The sequence below is a fragment of the Protopterus annectens genome, chromosome 14.part0 (genome assembly GCF_019279795.1).
Source record: "Protopterus annectens isolate FY-2018-M chromosome 14.part0, PAN1.0, whole genome shotgun sequence".
NCBI classification, from domain to species: domain Eukaryota; kingdom Metazoa; phylum Chordata; order Ceratodontiformes; family Protopteridae; genus Protopterus; species Protopterus annectens.
This window is the reverse complement of record NC_056748.1, coordinates 427,255,803-427,279,499: the sequence shown is the minus strand read 5'-3', so window position 1 is coordinate 427,279,499 and position 23,697 is coordinate 427,255,803. Positions and strand designations below refer to the sequence as shown.

Genomic DNA, 23,697 nt, shown 5'->3' with positions numbered 1-23,697 from the left:
TCTCTTCTCACACCTTCTCATCAAACAGTTCCTGAGAGGGGCTAGCAACTTAAGGCCACCAAGAAGAGCCCCTACCCCTGCTTGGGACCTTAACTTTGTGTTGGAAAAGCTCAAACCCCCCCCCCCCCCTTGAGCCTGCAGCTTCAGCAGAGTTAAAATTCCTCTCTTGGAAAACAGCCTTGCTTCTGGTCATCACTTCAGCTAGAAGAGTGTCTGAGCTGCAAGCATGTATGGCTGTGGAACCTTTCATCATTTTTCATGCTGACAGGATCTCCCTCAGGACTAACCCAATTTTCATGCCTAAAGTGGTGTCCAGTGTAGCTCTCAACCAATCTATTCATTTGCCCACCTTTTTCCCTAAACCTCAAAATAAGGGGGAAAGGATCCTACACTCTTTAGATGTGCACATACAGCTCAGAGTCTACCTGGATAGGACTAAGCCCTTTAGGAAATCTGACCAGTTACTAGTCAACTTTGCACCAGTGGCAGAGGGCAAAGCCATGTCAAAACAATCCATGTCCAAATGGGTAGCTCACTGCATCCATTTCTGTTACAAACACCATGGGAAACCACCCCCACAGGGGGTCAGAACACTTTCTACTAGGGCAACTTCAACCTCTACAGCCTTTCTCAGAGGGATTTCCTACCAGGGACATCCTTGAAGCTGCAACGTGGAGTTCTCTTCATACCTTCAAGCATTACCCCTGCCTATCTTTTCACAATCTTGGGCAGGCTCTGCAACCGCAGTCCTGCAGGGCATATTAGCCAGCCCCAACTCTTCTTGACTGCCTCCACCCGTTCCTCAGCTTTGGGAATTCACCCAAGTGTGACCCCGCCATCAAGGAAAATCCCGGACGTTCCACCCAGTCAACGGGATCAGGCAGCAATAGAGGTCTCAAAGCTGCTAGAAAAAGGAGTCATCCAACCAGTCCCCGCAGACCAGATCGGATTAGGAACTTACTCAAGATTATTTTTGGTGCCAGAAAGAACAGGGGACTTGAGACCCATTCTGGATCTCAGCCGTTTAAATCACTTTGTAAAGAAGTCCAAGTTCCGAATGGTCACGTTGCAATCCATTTTCCCCTTGCTGGAAAAAGGAGTATGGATGTGCTCCATCGATCTCAAGGATGCCTGTTATCACATCAAGATCAACAAGGCTTCCAGGAATCATTTACGCTTCCGGCTGGGAGCCAGTCTTTTTCAATTCCGGGCCCTGCCCTTTGGTCTCACCACAGCCCCCAGGGTGTTCACCAAGTGTCTGGCAGTGGTGACAGCTCACCTGTGACATCTAGGATTCCAGGTGTTTCCTTATCTAGACGACTGGCTCCTCACCGCCCCCACCAGGCATCTACTTGTTCAAGCCACGAGAGCTACTGTCGAATTGGGCCATCTACTAGGGATTTCATTCAAATGGGCAAAATCTGTATTGCTGCCATCACAGCGTGTTGCCTTTATCGGCGCAGAGCTAGACTCTGTAGAAATGCGAGCTTTCCTACCGGCAGAGAGAATAAGTGTTACAGGCCCAAGTTCTGGCTTTACTACCCCGGGAAAAGGCCCAAGCCAGGATGGTTCTTCAGTTGTTGGAATCAATGGCGGCTACCATTCTTCTAGTTCCGCTAGCCAGGTTACACATGCGAGTACTTCAGTGGCTCCTTTCGGCCCAGTGGTCATATCAGGAACGTCCCTTGTCCCATCCGATTCTCATCACGGAGAGATGCCGGCAGGATCTGCGTTGGTGGCTTCTCTCGTCCAACCTGAATCAAGGGAGATCCTTGAGCCCCCCGTCCCCTGTTGCCACAGTAACCACGGACGCCTCCCAGATAGGGTGGGGCATTATCTGGACGAGATGGTTCAAGGTATGTGGCAAGACCACGAGGTTCACGTGCATATCAATGTTCTGGAGATGAGAGCAGTGCTTCTAGCATTGCAGGCACTTCACAGCTCTCTTCCCAGGGGAACTATTGAGATTCTTTCCGGCAATGTCAGTTGTCTGGTATCTTAACAAGCAGAGAGGAACCAAGTCCTACCCCCTTTGCAGGGAGGCCATGAGAGTGTGGAATTGGGCGATCGCTTCCCAGCGCTTGCTAGTGGCAACGCACATTCCGGGGAAGTCCAGTGTGATAGCAGACAGGCTGAGCAGAGCTATTCTGATGCCTCACGAGTGGTCCCTGAATGATCGAGTGGCTGCTCAGATCTTCTCCAGGTGGGGCCTTCCCTGCTGCGACCTCTTTGCCTGCCCCCTGAATGCGAAGTGCAGCAGTTTTTTCACTCTGATCCCCCCACAGGGGGAGTCACCCAGGGATGCTCTAGTCCACAATTGGCCCTCCGCTCTGTTCTACGCCTTCCCGCCGGTCCCTCTTCTGCCAAGAGTGATTCAGAAGGCTACCTGCTTGGGAAGCAAGATGAGTTTGATCGCACCACTCTGGCCCCGTCAAGTTTGGTTCCCCTTCCTTCGGAAGTATGCGGTGGATGGTCCTTGGATTCTGGACCCAGCTCCAGACCTATTGACTCATTAGTCAGGACAGCTCCATCCATCCCTACGAACTCTCAAGCTCGCTGCCTGGCTTCTCCACTTCCGACCTTAGACAGCATATCCTTACCCCGGAAGTAGTACATATTCTGTCCTCCTCCCACAAGGCTTCTACTAGGAAAATATACTCTAGTAAATGGAAGAGATTTGCAATTTGGGCTCAGCAATGGGATCTTGATCCCCTTACAGCCCCTGTGTCGGCAGTGTTAGATTTCTTAGCAACACTATTTAGACAGGGTTCAGCTGCCGCCACTATTAAGGTTCAGTTGGCAGCAATCTCTAATTATCATGTTGCATATGAGCCTTCCCTCATGGGTCATAAGCTGTGTAAAGCCTTTCTGAAAGGAGCCTGGTTGCTTCGCCCTCCGTTTTCGCAACCCGTTTTGCCATGGGATTTAAATGTGGTGCTCAGAGCTTATAACGTCTTCTCCCTTTGAGCCCGGCAGCCTCTTGCGAATTTAAATTTTTGTCATAGAAGACTGCCTTTTTGGTAGCCATAACCAGCCAGAAGGGTATTGGAGCTTCAAGCCCTTTCTGTTAAACCTCCTTATTTGATTTTTCATAAGGGCAGAGTATCTCTGAGACTTAATCCTTCCTTTCTCCCTAAAGTCTCTTCTGCCCTTTGTCTCCACCAGTCTGTTGAGCTTCCTGTCTTTTTTCCATGTTTTTCCAACAAAGCGGAATACAAATTTCACCAGTTGGATGTGCATAGACAACTGAGGTTTTATTTAAATAGGACACAACAGGAGAGGAAATCAGATCAGTTGTTTGTGTCCTTTTCGGGCAATAGAATTGGCAGATCTGTAACTAAGGGCACCATAGCTAAGTGGATTAGGGACTGCATCTCATTTATTTATGCATTAGCGGGTAGGCATCTTCCCTTTCCAGTTAAGGCGCATTCTACCAGGGCTAGGTCAACTTCAGTGGCTTTTCATGCTAGACTATCCATAGATGAGATATGTGCAGCGGCTACTTGGACTTCCCCACATACCTTTATTTCTCATTACAAACTGGACGTGGCCTCTAGAGGTCGGGCTTCCTTTGGTTCCACAGTGCTCAGGAGTGTTTTCCAGTGAGCCTCCCAGGATTTAGGTGCTAGGGACGCTGTCCCTTCAGTAATGAATGTAGGCGAGATAGGATCACATTACATCTTTTAGTTATGTACTTACCATAAAGATAGATGTATGTGATCCATCTCGCCTACATTCTTACGTACCCGCCCTCCTTCCCCCTACCTGTTGGACTTTGAGGAAACTTGTATTCTGATCCCTCTGAGGATATTATTTTTTCTCTCCTCTTACATATATACCCTTGTGGTGTGGTGTATGTGGGAAGATGTTATTGTGGCAAACAAGATCTGGGGGTTTGGGCGTGGTGCATCCTGGGATACAGGGTTAGCCCAGCCAATGAGAGACTTTGTGCTAGTTATAACGGCCGAGTCATAGCCGATTCTCGGCTCCGAGCCCGTCAGTAATGAATGTAGGCGAGATGGTTCACATACATCTATCATTATGGTAAGTACATAACTGAAAGTTTCAGCATCTTAAAACTTAATAGGAAAGCTTCATGTTTGAAACTTTTTCTTCACTTTTGTTGCAGAAGTGTACTATTTGCATTCTGAAGCAGTATTTTTTTCATTTGTGTTGCAAGGTTGTGGAGGTCATTAATAACACATGTTAATTTGTCATGGCTTCCACTTGGGAGTACAGTGGCCATTTTTATTAAATACATTTATGTGTGACCAATGTGTAGTATATTTTAATTATTGTAAACATGGTGTAAACCTTTTCAAGTAAATCTTTTGTTTTAAATGGTTGACTTGCTTTGCACAGTTGATTCTGCCATGATAAAGATAATCCTGTTAATGCTTTTTCTGTAATTTTCAGAATTGGAGGAAGAATCCCCTGTTATAAACTGGTCTTTAGAGTTGGGCACACGACTGGATAGTAGACTCTATGCACTTTGGAATCGCACTGCAGGAGATTGCTTACTTGATTCTGTATTACAAGCTACTTGGGGTATTTATGACAAAGATTCTGTGTTACGGAAAGCTCTTCATGACAGCTTACATGACTGTTCACATTGGTAAGCTAACAATAGTTTTTTGTTTGCTTCTTTTGAAAAAGATTTTATGCCAATAAACTACGTAAATACATAACATTGCCTCTGTATGCATACTTAGTCTGATGTTAGTATGATGTTAACTTCTACAGACTGACAACTGTAACATTGCACCTGGTTTAGGAAATGGTGATAAAATAAATTTAGTTCATCATTTGATTTTAAAATACGGGAAATCGAATGGAAGACACCAGCAGCCGCTTGCCAGGGGTGTTTTGAATTATTTTCCTTATTTGTTTTGGCCTCATTCATTGCGTCTTAGACTTTACAATGTTTGACAAGTGTTTTTTTCCATCACTTCAAAGCCCTGATAGCTGCTTTGTCATAGCTTGTCCACCTGTAGTACACAGACACTCAAAATTAATAGAGATATAACGTGTATATTAGAAATTATTAGTGTCACTTTGTTTTATGAACATCTGTTGTGGCAGATGCACAGTTGCATTGCTTTTACTTCCTGAATGGAGGTTAATATTCCATTTTTATGCAACATAGTTTATGAAAGTATTAGTATTAATAGTAAGCAAGTGTCTATGATAACTGCTGCAATAAGCTGAATTCTGTGCCCGTTAATCCCTATATACATATCCTGGGTGACATTAACTATACCTCATCCATTGTCTTAGAAGTCTTGTACATAAGGTAGTAAATTTGCCTAGTAAAAGAATGCAGATGAAAATATTTCACAAATGTTAAACTCTTGATGTTATGTTGTCCTAGCTCACCTTCATTGTAAATGGTCCTCTGTTCCGACTCGGCCGTATACTAAAACTCGAGGTCTTCCATTGGCTCGTGGCTGTATCCCTATCCCATCATGCTCTAGCGAAGCTCCCCGGGTCTTTTTTGCCGCTAAAGAGATCTGGTGCTTCTGTTTGGGTTCTGGCTAAGTGAACAAATCTTTATTCTTTATTCGAAAAATTTCTTCTTTTACTTTAAAGTAAATTTAGCTTTTCCTGTTTGTTATCATTGTAGTTAGAGAAAGTTTGTTGCTTCAGGCAGTCATTTTTTTTTCATTAAGCCTTTGTTTCCTCCTGTCCCGGCTTAAATTTCTGTCACATAAGCCCGTTTTAGTTAAAAGATTTTTTCTACTATTGCTGTTAATATTTTTGAAGTTCATATGTAGTTTACTCTTATTTAAAAAAAAAAAAAAGAAAAGGCATCAGCCTGTTTAAGTTAGAGGGCTGTGGCAGCCCATTTTAGTTAGAGAGCATTTTGCTATTGTTTATATCCTTGAAATACATAGATAATCTTACTGTTAAAACAAAAGGGGCATTAGCCCTTTTAAATTAGAGGGGTGCTGCTGCCTGGTTCAGTTAGAGAGCTACCTAATTTCTTTCCTTCCTCTTGTTTGTTGAAGTTTCTCAAAGAAAAAAAAAAGTTTGATATTTTATTATGTCATAGGTGTTTAGTGTGTTAAGTAGTTATTGTTAATTTGCTCTTGTGTGTGGACTGTAATTTTGAACTTGTCCAAGGAGCATAAGCCTTCGGGCTTCAAAACATGTGGTAAATGCAGCCAAAAGATGTTTTTTAACTGATTCCCATACTGTTTGTGTCTACTGCCTGGGAGCATTAGATCTTTAAAAGTCATGTTCAATATGTCATTCCTTCAGCTCCAGAGTACTTCTAGAAAGAAGAAGTAAATTGATAGTAAGAGGCTTACTGATGTCCCCTTTCCAAGAAGCTCTAGAAGAAGGTCCGGGCACTTCATGATCAGCAAAACTACCATCAGCGAAATCTGACAAATCCACCAAGAGGTCTTCTCCCTCTTTGGGGCAATCGGAGCCAGTAAAAAAATTAAGCAAAGTTGTATCTGCAGTTTCGATGACTACTGAATCGACAAAGTCTACTTCATTGGCGCCATCTGTTTAGGTGCCAGTGGAGTTCGAACTAAGGAGCCGGTTACTCCTATTCTAAGGTCCCCTCTTCTGCAGATGACTGGATCTCCTACTCCCTCCTCTAAGTCCTCCTGGAGTCTTTCAGATGATGATGTGGATAGGATGATGTGAAGACTTTTAAGGACACCAGCTCTCTGTTGACATCGATTCCTCCTCTGAACCGACCTGGGACCTCTGAGCCAGAATGCCTGGAACCAATTGCTGTGGAACCATCGGTGCAGAGACCCATCATGGGATCTTTGGAGATGACTTCTGCTCCAACATCCCTGATTCTGTCTGTGGAGTCTAGGAGCAGACACTCCCTGGTCAGGTCCGGAGAAGTGAGTCTGATCAGACATTTGTCGGATCCGAACTTACCTCTCGGGGCTTTGACGCAGATGATCTTGGCTCCTACATCAGCTTCGCAGCCAATCCCCTTGGTTCCAGGAATCTCTTCTGGCTCTTCGAAGCAGGAGGTGTCCTTGGATCAGGTGAGAGAGGCTTTCGAGCTGATAAGAGTGCTGTCTCCGCAGACCGCTCCACTCAAAGGTTTGGACATTCCTCCCCCTAAAGCACCAGTGTCTGCCTCTGCACCACACCATCCACAGACCAGTGGAGACATTAGTCCTCAGGGTACCCCATCAGGTGAACCCCTCTCTTCTGAAACCTCTCCAGAATACCCTTCTGAAGAGGTCCCTCGTAAGAGACTCTGCAAGAGGAAGCATTTAAACTCCCCAGAGGAGCCAGTCACCTCTGACACAGGCCTCAATGAGTCGGAAGGGTCACCACGGTCACCCTCTGAGGATGTCTCCTTTGCAGACATCCTAGAAATCCTTAAACAGAGAGACGTCTGGAAGCCCCTCAGCCCTTCTGATGAGGAGTCTGTTTACCTGAAGACCTTTGGGTGTCACCCTTTAGCCACTTGGGTGTCTCCATCTGTCGACGACCTTGTGGAACTAGTTAGTCGAAAGGCGTGGAAGTCTCCAGACGCAGTGTAACCTGTCACTTGGAGGCCAAGTAAGTTCGTCACAGCCCCTTTTGATAAAGATTTCCTGTCTAAGGGTGTCCCTGTAGATGCTGTGGTGGTGGCAGCAGCCACCAAAACGGAACGTTCAGAAACATCCTCGTCTGTCCATCCACCGAACTAGGAATCTAATACAATGAACCGATATAGGAAGCGCATGTTTTCATCAGCGACATTTGCAGTCAGGTCACTGAATTATCTGACATATTTTACAAGGCTACAAAGAGATCTCCTGAAGGAGCTAGGAGATAACGTCCAAGGTACAGTAGCTGCAGTGGAATCGGACAAAGTTTCCTCTCAGCTCTCCACCTTAAACTCTGTGGTCAACTCCTCCATGAGCCTCATATCTTATGCAGCAGATGGAGCAAGGAGAGCAGCGGGTTCAGGGATTTTCCTAAGGAGACATTCCTGGATGCACTTGTGTGACTTTGCGGTGCCTTTTAAATCTTCCATTATTAATGCCCCCCTTCGATGGCTCGTCTGAGATGCTTGGATCTGTCAACAGTAGAAATACTTTAGGCCTGTTTTTGCCACTTCTCCCTGGAGCCGACTAGTCCTTGACTCCCTTCTCCCATTTTGCAGGATAGATGGTCACTATTCATCCAGACCACCTTCTATGGCATATTTCTTCAGGTCCTTTTGGTTGCCAAGGATACTCTCGGAAGCCAATGTCAGTAGGATGATGCGATAGTTTTTCCAGACACAGATCCAGTTGGGGTTTCTCCTGGCAAGTACTCACAATGGCACCAGGTGTGGTCTGATGATCCCAGCCATGATCTCTCATTTACTGGTCCAGTCTTTGGGTCTGGTGCCCATGGTGCTGAGCAACTCCCTCAAGACTCCTCTCTCAGAGGTGAAAGATTGGTTGCCCCTTTTGACTGTGTCTCCATCAGATTGGGATAGATCTAGGGGCCAAAGTTTCCTCACCGCAGTTTGGGGGTCAGAGTTGATTCTGAGATTTTTGTGGCTGTCCCTACCATTAGGTGCCTCAACCATGGACAGTTAGGTTTGATGTCTGCCTTAGAATGAAGTCTTATTGGGTCTGGGGGTTTTCCTCCTTTGGCTTCTTTGCGTTGGGGTTGGTCATTTTTGGCACTGATTTCAGCATCTGCTTTTGAGACGGTGCTCTCTATGTCCAGAGATGAGGTGTCTCATTCCCACTCATCTCCTTTCCAACTTTGGATCCCGTTGTTGTGTCTGCTCATTCTATATGGCAGGGACAGTTAGGCTGTTTAAGCCTCAAGGGTTTTCATTTGACGAGTTATTCTTCCCAATTCTGATCCTTTCTCAGAAGTTGTCACAGGGGGTCTTCAGAGCAAACAGTCTTACAAGAGGATGCATCTTGACTCATCTTCAGAGTCTCAAGAACAATCCACCAGTACAAAAGTTTAATCCAGTGGAAATCCAGACAACAAATAGTAGAACAAAGAACCACTGGAACACACGAACTGCTAACCTGAAGGCAAACGTGTTTTTACTTGCATTTCATTAAAGTGTTCTTGGTCTGGACTAGCAGTTCGTGTGCTCCAGTGGTTCTTTGTTCTACTTCTCATTTTCAGAGTCTGTCAAGATCACCTCTGGAAGACGACATTTTTGAAGAGATTCCCGAATTGATGAAGCAGAGAGGGGGTTGTTCCACCAAAGCCCCCTTCCCAGAAGACTCTGTATTCCTTGGGGCTTTTGGGGGTGGCTGATCCATCTCCTGAGTGGTCCCAGACGCTGATGAACCTGTTGACTTGGTCTCTCAGCAGGCCTGGAAGGAACCCAGCTTGGTGGAACTTTTCCCATGGAAACCCGATAAAATATCGGCTGCCCCTTGGAACAAGCCACATTGGAGCAAGGGTCATCCAGTAGATGTATTTTTTGTAGCAACCATCAAAAAGGAGGTCTCTGAAGGGAACGGGATCTGTCTACACCTGTAACAGGGAGTCAAGGATTTTGGACAGATTTGGGAAACTGTGTACACCTGCAAAGCTACCTGACCTATATCACTCTTTCAGATGCATTTGACTAAACAGCTGTCCAAATCCCTGTTGGGTAATCTGCCTGAAAAAAAAAAAGGTAAAATCCCAGCTATCTACCTTAGTCTGTGTCCAATGGGTCCATGCTTCTGCTTTTGAATGCATCTGTTTGCACCGTGAAAGCGGCAAGCACCAGCATTGGTTTTCGTCAGCATGCTTGGAATAAGTTTCTGTGATTTCGTGGAAAGTTTCAAGATGCCCTTAACATCCTCTTTGGTTCAACATCTTTTAGACGTAAGGGAAAAGACACGCTTACCAGAAGCAAACAAGAGAGCAACACAGTGTCTGCCATAGGCATACCTCCTCCCCATAGACTTTTTCCCAGAACCAGAAAAGTTAGGAAGAACCTATAGTTTCAAAAGTCCCAGTGTTTTGACCAAAGTGCTTCTGCTGGCAGAACACAACCCAAGGCAGAGTGAGAAAAAACTTCAGTTGATGTTGCGATGATCCCTACTCAGTGCCAGTAACCAAGGATCCTCAATCCTCACCAGTGACACTGGTGAGGGACAGCTGCTAGGAACAAAAATGGATGCACAAAGTATTTTCAGATGCAGCAGTCAGCACCAAGCACATTTCCCTTAAGAGCACACACGGAGCACACTTCAGACCTGGGACTGGACTCACTCTTTCTGTCTCTTGCTGCCTCTCTCCATGCCCCAAACAAAACTCCACACTGTCCAATTTGGAGCATTATGTCCTGTTCCAAGTAGCTCACACACACACACACACACACACACACACACACACACACACACACACACACACACACACACACTCTCTCACACACACACACACACACACACACACACACACACACACACACACACACACACACACACACACACTCACTTCGATATTTGATTTTCTGTCTCTCACACACACACACACACACACACACACACACACACGCGCGCGCACACACACACACACACCTGGGAAAGGCTGGCACATTTACCAGCTGTGCCCCCTCTGCTCAAACTGTAAGGTAATAACGCTACCACCAGTCAGCTACTCTTAGGATCTTACAAGGGTACCCAATTTTAATTGTAATACAAATAGTAGAGTTTGACCAATGCAGCGAGGCTTTCAGGAGCGACCACAGTGTTACTAAAATATGCATAAGTATGAAAAGCATTCTGTAAAAGACCATTCACAATGAAAGGTATAGAAATGTTTAATAATAAAAAATAGAAACCATGAGAATTCTAAATATCTAGTTACAATAAACACCAGAATTTCAGTCACAGGAGATATGATAAAAAATAACACAGTTGGATAGATTCACACAGATGCAGAAAAACAATACTTAACTAATCTCACTGTATTTTCCTGACTGACTAAAGAATTGCTGTTCCATAGTGAAGTTACTTATTACAGCAAGGCAAGACGAGTGTTGAGTTGCTTACTACAGCATGGCAAGATGAGGTGTGTGGTTGTGTGAGATATCTGAGAGAGATCTTTCCTGTCAGGTTCCAAAAATCAAAGTGCTGCTGCGAGAGTTCCATCATATATCTCACTAAAATCTAAAAAATAATTTCAGTGCTGGTTATAGAATAGCATCACATCTAGTCACCTGACTCCGATACAGTACACACCTAGAGCCTTGCCAAGATCTGCTGCAGCATCGGAAAGCTATAAAACAGTTTAAAAAACGTCCACCCTTCGAGGGTAGCAATTAGTTCACCTTCAAGGGCAATACAGTAAGATTCCTAGTCCTGGTTTTCCCCAGACATTTTTGTCTCTGGCAGCAATCAGACCTGTAAGATAAAATTGTTGTGGCCTAAACCAACCCATTTAATTTTCAACCTGTTTTTCAAAATTAGCGGGACTGAGATTAACCTCTTCCCTTCCAGAATTCTCTTTTAAAACATATACATTTAATCGGTTACAATAATGCTGTTTGCCATATGTGTATATCTCTTTTCTGTCCAGCAGGGCCCACTGTTGATGCATTTTTAACACAAGCAACTTTACATATACATTTTTAACACAAGCATCTGTATAAGTCAGTGTGATAGTCAAATGACATAACATTTTTTACAAAACTTCAGCTAGCTATGTTGGCATATGTTACACATGCACTACTCTACTCTCCCTGGCACAGATGACACTACTTCATATCATCACATATGTCATTGATGGCAGAGGAGGACCACAGAATCAAAGGTTTTGAGATCCTTGTATGAGACGCCCTTTCAGCATTTATGAAGCGTTTTCCAACTGCTGCACTATAGAGGCAGTTGGGGGAGCACTAATCCCTACATCTTTGTGCCTGGCTAGCCATCACCCAAGATTTATGGGTGCAGAAGATAATCACCAGAAATTATATTATTTCCTTTGCTTTCTCTCAAAAAAAAAAAAAAAAAAAAGAGAGAGAGAGAATCCCTGACATTCCATCAGATCAGAGGGAATTGGCAGCAGCAGAAGTAGTAAAGCTGCTAGGAAAAACATGTCATCCGGGAGGTTCTATCAGACCAGCTAGGATCCTGAGTCTATTCAGGATTCTTTTTAGTTCCAAAAAAGGCTGGGCAAATTCTGGACCTAAGTCACCTCAACCAGTTTGTGAAGGAGACAAAGTTCCAGATGGTAATGTACATTCCATTCTTCCTCTGGTGAAAAAGATGATTGGATGTGCTTGATCGAGTTCCAGAATGCCTACTACTACATCAAAATAGCAAGCCAGTCCAGGAATATCTTCATTTCTGGCTGGGAGCTAGTCATTTCCAATTCAGGACTCTGTCCATTGGCCTTACCACAACCCCCAGGGTGTTTTACCAAATGCATGACCATCTTGACAGTGTATCTGCGGCTGCAGGAGTTCCAGGTGTTCCTCTACTTAAACAAATGGCTACTTACCACATCCACAAGGGATCTGTTCATTCAGTGCAGGGACTGCTTGCTACATTTAGCTGCTCATGTGGAAATAATGAGGCAGTCTAATCAAAAAACAGTTGACACTCACAGAAAATAGAGTTCATAGGGTCCACCTGGAGTCAACAACATAAATTGCCAGGCTTTCAGAGTTGTGTCCTCTCCTTTTGTCATGTGGCTAACAGAGGTCCTTTCTCATCCAAATCCCTCTGCAAGACTAGTGTTACATTGATTAGGACCATCATTTTGCAGGAACCATATTTGTTGGTCGTTGACCTCTCCAATAGTCACATGGAGCCTACCTTTCACTTTTCCCACCCCTGACAGCTACTGTGCCCATGAACACCTCCTTTCTGGGGTTGGTGCTGCATTAGAGAGAGACTGGTTCATGGCGAATGGTCAGCAACAGAGGCCAGACTTCACATCGGTGTCTTGGAAATGAGGGTGGTCCTCTTGCCGCTGTTGCAGCATTGCTGGTGTTACAGGATTCTCTTCCCAATGGTGTGATATTCATACAGATGGACAACATGGCAGTGGTCTGGTATATCAGCAAGCAAGGAGGAGCACATTCATAACCAATATGCTGGGAAGTCATGAGATTATGACAGGGGGCAATGTCTTCTCAAACCTTTCTGGGGACTGCATTTCCCAGGGAATTTAGTGTTCTGGTGGACAAACTGAGCCGGTCAGTTCTTTTGCTTCACAAGTGGTCCCTCAGTCAGTCAGTGGCAGTGATGATTTTCAGTTGCTGGAGCCAGCCTTGCTGTGATCTTTGCACCTCCCATTTGAACAAGTGCAGCAGCTACTTTGCATTGATTCACCCAGAGGTGAAATCACCAGTGGATGCTGTAGTCCACATTTGGCTCCTGGGTCTCCTGTATGCTTTTCCTCCCTTTAAACTGATAACCAAATTTCTTCAGAATACCATGAGGTGCAAGGCATTTGGAATTCTCTCTGCCCTTTTGGCCCTGGCAGGTTTTGTTCCTGTTTCTCTAGCCTCACCTAAAACATCCTCCCTGGGTGGATCCACTTCCAAACTTCCTTCTACACTTGTCCAGTCAACCTCACTGAGACATAAAAACCCTGATATTGACCACATGGTTCCTCCAATTCTGATGACAGCCAGAGATGCCAAGCGATTTACTCCAGTTATACAAACCTAGCACTAGGAAAGTTTACATCTGATGTCATCAGTCTTCAAGTAATCCTTGACTTTGGGCTCTGTGCCGAGCCTTGGAACCGACTCCGCCGTTATTCCAGCTCGCACCTTCCAAAAACTCTCGTTCTAAGCCTATATCTACCTATAATGCTTCTTACCAGATTGCCTCAGATCTCGGTTGCCACTTCATAGTGCCAGACTCATTCTCTCCGATCTCTTGAGCATCAGCTGATTTTTCAAAAACTGTGAGTTATATTTTCCTGTTTTTTTATTTTCTGTCTATACTCTTATATCTGTACTACCCACTCCTATTTTAGAGCTTCTAGTTGTGTGCGTCTTCCGATCTGCCATTAGGTAGTTTATTAAGTACCATTATTGGTACCCTTAACAAAAAAACAAAAAAAAAAAAAAAAAAAAAAACCACTTTCTTTTCTTACTTCTTGGTACGAGTGTTTGTGTGTGTCTCTGTGGCCTTTATCATTTGCAATGGCTGTCAAACCTGTTAAAGGCACTTCAGGCTTCAAGAGGTGCCAGAAATGTGACCGGAAGCTTCCAAATTCAGATGGACACACACTTTGTGTTTATTGTCTTGGTGTGGTCTATCTACAAGAGGACTATGCAGTCTGTCACAGTTTTAGCCACAGAACTCTTATTGACTGTAAAAACAAAGTTAATTCTGAAAGGTTTTCTTAAATTAGATTTTGATGAGGGCTTATCTGGTCCTAAAACTGAAACCAGTTCATCATCATCTTCCTCCACTACCAAACCAAATAAAAAGAAGTCTGTCTGTTCTGACATGTTCATCGGAACCACCAAGAAAATTGACTAAAACTCCCATGGTGCTGGCAGCTCCCTTGGAATCGGTGGGCCAAAACATTCAGTCTTCTATGCCAACGGTGCCTGTTTCTGCACCGACTTCTTAGGTGCTGATAGCTTCGGTACATGTTTTAGTGCAAATTACATCGGTACTGATGTCGATTAAGGACACTTCCTCTTCAGTACCAACCAAGAGTAGGAAATGAAGGACACTTCACTTATAATTTTACCACGAACCACATATTCCCCTTCAGTAGATCCTTTTTATTCCCCTTCAGTAGATCCTTTTGTGGACTGTCATCCCAGTCCTTTTTTGGAGAAACATCCACTAGAATCTCCATCAGCTTCCTCAGTTTAATCCACCAAGAGTTTGTCCGAATCTGATATGAGACTGGTGGATCATCTCCTTACAACGAGGGGATTGCCTCCTTCCACGGTTCCTAGCAGTGTTATCTGTGGAGCCTTACTTTCTTCCACACCACTGCTTATCCTTCCTTTGACTCCAGCTGAGTTTTTGGAGCCCCTGGTACTGACCTTCCCGGCTTCGACTGTTTTGGTGCTGGTCAGAGCTCCTTCTCTAGCACTGGTAGGTACCCTGAGTTCTTCAGGTTTGTTGGACCGGAGACCTCCTGGGGTTGAGGCTTTATTGCTGGTTACAAGGGGCAGGGTTCGACTTCGATACTTTTGGAGCCTTCCATGCCCCTTGGTGCTTCGGCATATTTAAGCTTGACTCTGGCTTCGGATCTTCCTTAGTGCTTGGTGGGACCATAGTTCTGAAGGAGTCTATTTCAGTTCCAAAGCAGTCTTTTTTGGTTCTAAGGTACCCATCCCTCTATTGGGGAGGGGGGCGGGGGTTGCCTTCCAAGCCATGGAGAGGGCCTTGTCTGTTGTAGGCAAACAGTCTATGCCTGCACCGTAGAACCAAACATCTTGTCCATCCCCTTGACCGGAGCTTCCTTTAGTCTCTTTCCTGGGACAGAGGGCACAAAAGTCTCAGGGTAAACCACATTGGTTATGTCATTTTCAGATACCTGTCTGGAATACCCCACTGAAGAGATACCTTCGAAGATGATGTGCAAGAAGAAGCACTTGGACTTTCCTGAGAGTCCTTCACAGAAGGTGCCGATTTTGATGAGGGGAGAAGGTTCCCCTCAAGTCACCCCCTGAAGATGTTTCCTTTGGGGACATCCTAGAAATTCTTAAACAGAGGGATAGCTGGACTACCCTTCAGCCTTCCTCGGAAGAATTGTTATACCTAGAGGCTTTTCATGCCTAGCCCTCTATCTCTTGGATCTCTCCACCTACAAATGATCTTAAGTTGATCGCTCAGTGGGCTTGGAAGTTACTTGACTCTACGAGCCAATCCCAAGGAGACATAACTGTATACTCTCTGCCCCTCAGGATCAGCAACACTGGGCCACAGGAATTCCTGTGGATGCCATGGTGGTAGCGGCAGCCACCAAGAAGGAACTTTCTGATAAAAGTCCTACTATCCATCCTCCTAACAAAGAGTCTAGGACAATGGATAGGTTTGGGAAGCATGTATACGCTTCATCGACCTTCACTCTCAGGTCCTTGAGTTACATGGCACATTTTATGAGGCTTCAAAGAGATCTGATTAAAGAGCTATCAGATGGTCTTTCAGAAGCAGTAGCTGAAGGAGTTTGAGACAAAGTGGCTTCTCAGCTTGCCACCCCAGAATCTATCTCCAACTTGTCCATGAGGCTAATTGCTCATGCTGCTGAAGGGACAACAAGAGTAGCGGGTTCAGGCGCAGTGATCAGGAGACATGCTTGGATGCAGTTATGTGATTTTGCAGAGCCATTTAAATTGTCAATGCACCATTTGACTGAACTTCCTTGTTTGGTCCCAAAGTTAGATAGACTCCAGCCAGATGTGAGAAAGATGGGAAGATTTTCTGATGTGGGCATATGCTTTTCCACTCCTCAACAGCCTTATTCCAGGAACCAGAGAAGTGGGAGGCTATGGTTCAAAAAGTCCCAAGGACTTATCCAGGACTCACATGGCAATGACCTCCCCCAGAGCAGAGGGGAAGTAATAATGGAAGGCGCCACTCAACAGGCAGAAATGGCCCGCAAAATCAGGATTCCATGGACACTTTCCCTTGTAACTCCTATCAGTGCTCCTGAAAGGAGGCCTGATTGCCTTCCTCTGGAGGCAGTTGTGGGGTGATTATCCCTGCACCAGTCTGCGTGGCTAAGGATAACAGTGGACAAATGGGTGCAGGGGTTTATAACCAGAGGTTACAACGTATCATTTTTAGAAGAATCAAAAAGAATAAGAAAATTCCTGGACATTCCACCCAGTTACAGGGATGCAGCAGTCTTAGAAATTCAAAATCTGCTCGACAAGAGTAATCCAAGCAGTCCCAACAGACCAGAGAAGATCTGGGATTTATTCGGGATTCTTTTTAGTGCCAAAGAAAACAGGGGACTGGAGACCAATTTTGGGTCTCAAGTCAGTTGAACAAATCAGTTCAGCAAACCAAATTCCAGATGGTCTTGGTTCAGTCTATACTTCCATTCTTTGAAAAAGGTGATTGGATGTGCTAAGCAGAGCTTCAGGATGTGTATTACCATATAAAAATGGACAAGCAGTCCAGAAGATTCCTTCGCTTCTGGCTGGGAGTCTGTCAGTATCAGTTCAAGACCCTGCCCTTTGGTCTCACCACAGCCCCCAGGGTGTTCAACAAATGCATAGCAGTGGCAGCAGCTCACCTTAGACTGCTAGGATTCTGAGTGTTTCCATATCTAGACAACGGGCTCCTTACAGCTCCCGTTAGGCATCAACTCATAAAGGCATGAGATTATACTCTTTTCCTTTGTTCCAGCTTAGGAATCACTATAAGCCATGAAAAGTCCTATTTAGAACCATCCCAACAGCTGGAATTCATTGGAGGTATGCTCAACACAGTCACCAGCATTGCATCTCTTCCCCTAGAAAGACTTCAAAGGATCAGATCACAAGTCAGGCAGATCATTCGCAGCAAGAAACTAACAGCAAGACTCATTGTTCAAACTCTGGGCCTCTATAACTGTAATCCCCCCTTGACCAGATATCACATGGGAATTCTTCAATGGCTTCTGGTCTCCCAGTGGTCTCTCCCTTTTTTCATTTTCTCCAAATCTTTTGGGTTTCTAATGCCATGATGGGAATGGACCCCATTCCTAACTCAAGGTATGATTAAAGTTCATGAAGTTAGTATTGTTTCACTCTTTGATGTCAGCCAAAAGTGCTCTTCACAGCACCCACAATGTGCCCAGTAATGACTCCTTCTGTAACTCATACGGAGTTACGTGTGTTGGTAGCATATCTAAACATGATGGTAGAGACTTTTTTTTATAAGACCCGTTGCTCCTACTACAGTTGGAACTATCTGAGTATCCTTCTTCCTCATTGCTCTCATTTCTGCTGCCAGATCCTGATATTTTATAACCTTGTGTTTCTTATGCTTTTTATACCTTTCTTACCATTTCATCTGGTCCACTTTATATTCTTTATTTTGTTTTTTGGCGCATTCAGTTGTTGTCTGATTTTTATGTACTTCTGGTATGATTTCCATTCCTGCTTGATGGTGATATGCTTATGCTAGGTTAAGCATAGAAGTCATCTTAGATTTATTCTCCTCATGTTTCAAAACTTTTACTACGTTTGGGTCTCGTGAGGTCAGCAGATGTGTGAAGTCCCACGATTGCAGATCTGCACATGTAATCAATTTTAAGGAGGCCCATCCCTCCTTCGGAATGGGGAATATTATAATCTTAGTATGCACTGATTTTTATAGATCATCTGGTGAACATGAAGCATCCTTCTTGTTTTAATATCTAATTTATCCAACACGTTTTGGGGCCAATCAGTCACTCCAAAACTGTAAGTTAGGACAGGCAGAGCAAATTGGTTTATAGCTTGGATTTTGTTCCTGGACATCAACGCTGTTTTCAGGTTTAATTTAAGTCTTCTAAAATACTCCTTACTAAGTTTTATATGCATTTGCTCATGTTTTATTGCCGATCCTTCATCAATTCCCAAGTATTTATACACTCCCTCTTGCTCAAGTTCTTTTATATCACATTCTTGAGACAAACTGATGTTTTCCTGGTGCTGCAGTTTTCCTGTTTTAAAGGTTGCTTTTGCACATTTATCAAGGCCAAATGACATTCTAATATTGTCTGAAAAAGTTTTAACAGCAGCTCTGTTAGAAATGCTACATTTAAAGAAATCCCAGTCCCTCCATACCACACACTCCACAGACCTCAACCTCATTACCACAATCAACAGAACATGCTGGAGGGTCAGGTTCATAACCCAGAGACTGCCCATGCTATGGGATAGATATCCCATACATGTCAAGCGGATGGAACTCACTGGCCCTCTTGAAGAGAAATTTTGATGAGTGGATGGGAAACAGAAGATTCACCCCGGGGATCACTTCAGTGGCTCTGCTTGACAGAGGCACTGGGAACTATGGTCAGGTGGCACGGTGCCAGGGTAATCCTATGGTCTCGGCTTGTAAAGGCTCTTGGGCCATTAGCCTAGTACACACCTATGAATCTGCAGCTGCGCTTTTTCAGTTCCTTGCCTGAATTAGTTATACAGTTTTAAGTCATCGACAAAGAGAAGATGAGCAGTCTTTATACTTTATTTTCTAGGAGCCACAGTATAGTCATGGCCTAAGCTGTTAAGTAGACAACTTAATGGGTAAGGGCAAGGCAGAATAGTAATGGTGACAGAGAGTTCCCTGGAATATCCCCCATTGAATTTTTATCCCTGGGATAGTAATTTGTCCTTTATCATATCCTATCTGATTATGATCACCAGTCAATTTAAAGAAGACCCGAGTTGGTGGCTCCACTCCAAAGAAGTTTTGTTAGGGCATCCTTTCATCCATCCTCAACCCCAAGCCATAGTGACCACGGACATGTCCCAGATAAGGTGGGCGGGGCATTATCTGGGAAAGACAGTCCAAGGCGTTTGGTCCCAGCTGGAGACCAATTTGCATATCAGTGTTCTAGAAATGAGGGCATTGCTCTTAGCATTGCTGGCATTTCAAGATACCTTCCCCTTGGGAACGATTACAGTTCAGACAGACAATATGTCAGTAGTCTGTTACATCAGCAAGCAAGGGGGAGCCACATTTTACCCTCTTTGTCGAGAAGCATTCAGAGTATGGCAATGGGCAATTTCTTCCGACCGCTTTCAAGTGGCAGTGCACATTCCGGGGAGCTCCAACGTGATTGCGGACAAACTGAGCAGATCCATCCTCATGCCTCACGAGTGGTGTCTCAATCTAGTGGTGGCAGACAAGATATTCTGCCTTTGGGGCCAACCTTTCTGCGACCTCTTTGCCTCCCCTCTGAACAAGTGCAGCAGTTACTTTGCCCATATCCTCCCACTGGGGGAGTCATCCAGAGAGGCTGTCCTTCATGAATTGCCCCCCCAGTCTATTGTACACCTTTGCCCCGATTCCCCTAATATGTCAGTTTCAAAAGAAAGCCAACAGGTCGAAGAAATGGATAATCCTTATCGCCCCATTCTGGCCTCTGCAGGTCTGGTTTCCCTTCCTATGGCCTCATCTACTTTGGAAACCCTGGATACTGGACCCAGCTCTAGACCTATTGCCCCACCCAGAGGGACTGATTTGCCCAAATCTGCACCATCTCAAGCTCACTGCATGGTTTCTCCAGTTCCCATGATTGCCAGGCAGCCCCTCCCTCACCTGCCCAGTCCAGTGCTTCATTCTGCCCCACCAAAAACCTTCAAAAAGAAAATTCTACCATAGCAAGTGGCAAAAGTTTACTAAATGGTCACTAGACTGTAATATTGACTAATATTCAGTGCCTGTTGATAAAGTTTTAGACTTTTTGGCTTTACTGTTTGAGATGTGCATCAGCCTCTACTATTCGAGCGCATCTTGCTGCAATATCTAACTTCCATATTGGTTTAAATGGTTCATCCGTTATGTCACATAAACTTTGCAAAGCCTTTTTGAAAGGAACCTTAATGCTTAGACCTCCATATGAAGAACCCCCCCCCCTGCACCATGGGATTTGAATCTGGTACTTCAGTCTCTTGTTTCTCCCCCTTTTGAGCCTTCAGCAAGTTGTGGCTTAAAATTCTTGTCCTGGAAAATGTTATTTTTAATAGCTATCACTTCTTCCAGAAGAATACCTGAAATACAAGCGTTATCCTGCAGCCCCCCCCCCCACGTAATCTTTCATAAGGACAGGGTCTTCCTCCGGACAAATCCCTCCTCTGTACCAAAGGTTGATGTTCATCGTGTTACCCTGCTGCAGTCATCACACTTGGGTTATCCTGTCATCAGGCGGTCCCACAGTCGGCTGGAATTCCAAAGTCTTGGTCCGGCGTCGGTTGCTGTCGCCTCTTCCCTGACGTCAGTGCGCCAGGGGTATATATAATGCAACCGACGCCATTTTCTTCAGTCTTTCTTGCCGCGCGGTGCCCGAAGCAGAAGCAGTTCACAAGTGCCGGTCGGCCGACTCCTGAGATTTTCGAATTCGAATTTCAGACCGAAGTCTTCTATAAAGCTAAGTACCCCGTTGGGGAAACTTTTCTTGCCTCAGACCGATGTCAGAAAAAGTTAACAATTGTATTTCTTGTGGGAATCAAATACCTCATAAGGATTTTCATTCTTATTGCATACCTTGCCTAGGCCCAGACCACGACGTCACTACTTGTTGGTTTTGTGCTAGGTTTAATAAACGTACTATTAAAAGACGCTTTGATTTTGCACGACACTACTTCGGTAGGAAATTTAACTGCACCATGCCATCGGAGCAACCGACTACCGGCGTGCACAAAAAACTCAGGGGTAAGGTCCGACAACCCAGGCCTAAGCCAGATTCCGAGGCCTCGGCTGATCCGGTCTCCGGTCCTCAGTGAGGCTCCGCCGCAGCCCCTGACTACCGCAGATCTGGAACCCGAGACCGCTACAGATATTTTGACGGAATGTACCAGGCCGATGCAGCCTTTTACTTCAGGCCGTTCTGACGACTTTGCTACAAAAGACGTCGGTGCTACAGAAGCGCCATCGGTTTCTGAAGGCGTTTTCAGATTGACGTCTCTCACCATTAAAACGTTCTCTAAGTCGAAGACTCCTTCTGAATCTAAAAGGACTGCTCTTCAGTCTCCTGTTCAAGGCCCCATGCCTAAGAAACAGATGCTCAAAATGGCTGAAGATTTGATTTCTTTAATCAGGGGTTCCCAGCCCCCTCCTGACAAAAGGCTTAGACAAGAGGAAGATTATGCATCCTCTGAGCAAATGTCCATTTCTTCAGACTCCTCTGAGGACCAAGACTACTCCTTCTCTCCTTATGAAGATTCTGATGCTGAGGACTGTATTCCCTTAGCTTCTCCTCCAGAAGACTACTCCTTTGGGGAAACTTTGCACACTATGAGGGAACATTTTCACTGGGAAGGTCAGGACTACTCTGATTCAAAGAAAAGGCTCAGAGAGTTTCTTTTACTCCCCCAACACAGACCACTTGCCATCCCTCCAATTTTGGACATTGTGGATGATGTGTATTTAGAATACAGTTTCAACCCTGACTCTCTACCTCCTGCTCTGGCTAAGCCTGACAGATACTATAGAGTGCCTGACTCCCACAAATTTCTTTACAAAAGCCCTGTAGCTGAATCAGAGACTATCTCCCAGGGTCCCAAGGGGGCTAAGGCTTCTATGGCTAAAAACCCAGTACCTTCTGAGAGGGATTCCAGAGCACTAGAAAGGTGGGGGGAAAAGGTTTACACCTCAGCCACACTAGCTATGAGGGCACTGAATTGCCAATTTCATATGCTTAAGTATCAGCAATTTGTAATCTCTCAGTTAAAGCAAAGAATAACCACTCTCCCTCAACAATCTGAATTGAAAGAAGTACAGGATCTGTTGCACGCCACTGAGCAGGTGGGCAAACATACCTTACAATGTGGGTTTGATTCTTTGGAGGCCTCCTGCAGAGCAGCTGTCACTGGGTCTGTTATACGTAGGCATGCTTGGTTAAAGGAACAAACTCTGCCTGATCATGTTAAAGCAAAACTACTAGATGCTCCCTTACAGCACGATGTTCTTTTTGGAGTTAAAGCAGAAGAAGTTTTAAAGAAAATGGAAGACAAGGCAAAATCTATGCAGACAGTCAAAGATTTCCTAAAAGTACAACCCCCTCGCTTCAGCAGAAACTGGACAACAAAAAAATGGTCCTTTCCAGCCACTGACGGACCACAGAGGGGTAAATTCAGATGCCCAAGGGGCAGAGGACAACCACAAGCCCAGTATAAACCTCGACAATGGGGCACTACAACACAAAAGGGAGGAGAAGACAGGTCTCAATCCACCAGAAGACAGACTCAATGACTTGCAACTCATCTGGCCAAGCAATACTCTCTTGGCAGCCCCTTTAGGGGGAAAACTCGCGCTTTTTGCAGACAACTGGCACATTGTCACAAAGGACAAATGGGTCCTAGACATAATTTTACGAGGATACAGATTCCACATTCACACCTTGCCAATGAAAAGAGGAATGCCAAACCTGCCACTAAATCAATGGGCAGAGGCACAAAAGCATCTCATGGACATGAGCCATTCAACTGGTACCTACTCGAGAGCAAGGTCAAGGATTTTACTCAAGACTCTTTCTAGTTCCCAGAAAGGACAATGCCTGTAGACCAATTCTGGACCTTTCAATTCTAAACACTTACTTACAAGTACCCAAATTCAAGATGCTAACACTACAGCAGCTACTTCCCATGTTGGGCAAGGAAGTATGGCTAGTAACGTTGGACCTCAAGGAGACATACCTGCATGTCCCTATCAGACAAAGTTGCAGAAGATACCTCCGTTTCATTGCAGGTTCAACCCATTACCAATTCTCTGCACTGCCCTTTGGCTTATGTACTGCACCCAGAGTATTCACAAAATGCCTGGCACCAGTAATAGCATACTGCAGACAAAGAGGAATTCAAATATATCCATACCTGGACGACTGCCTCATCCAAGCTGAAAGCAAAGACATTCTCTTACATTATCTGGCCTTTGCCTGCCAACTTGCAATAAAGACGGACAACACCACAGTAATGTGGTACATAAACAAACAAGGGGGCACACATTCCTATCCTCTATGCAGGCAAGCAGTGATCTTATGGAACACAGCTGTGGCCTGCCAAGTCCAGTTACAAGCTCAATTCCTGCCAGGGCAGAAGAACACATTGGCAGACGACCTCAGCAGAAACATCAAGGATCCTCACGA

At 44.9% G+C, this 23,697-nt stretch overlaps 1 protein-coding gene across 1 annotated transcript in view; it reads left to right on the top strand.

Moving 5' to 3' along the window:
• The window catches only part of ZRANB1 (zinc finger RANBP2-type containing 1), a 1,697,020-nt gene that overhangs the window by 794,104 nt on the left and 879,219 nt on the right, over positions 1–23,697 (top strand). Inside the window, exon 6 of the mRNA XM_044056199.1 lies at positions 4,417–4,615. Coding sequence (XP_043912134.1) covers positions 4,417–4,615 — 199 coding nt within the window. The remainder of the gene's footprint in view (positions 1–4,416; positions 4,616–23,697) is intronic.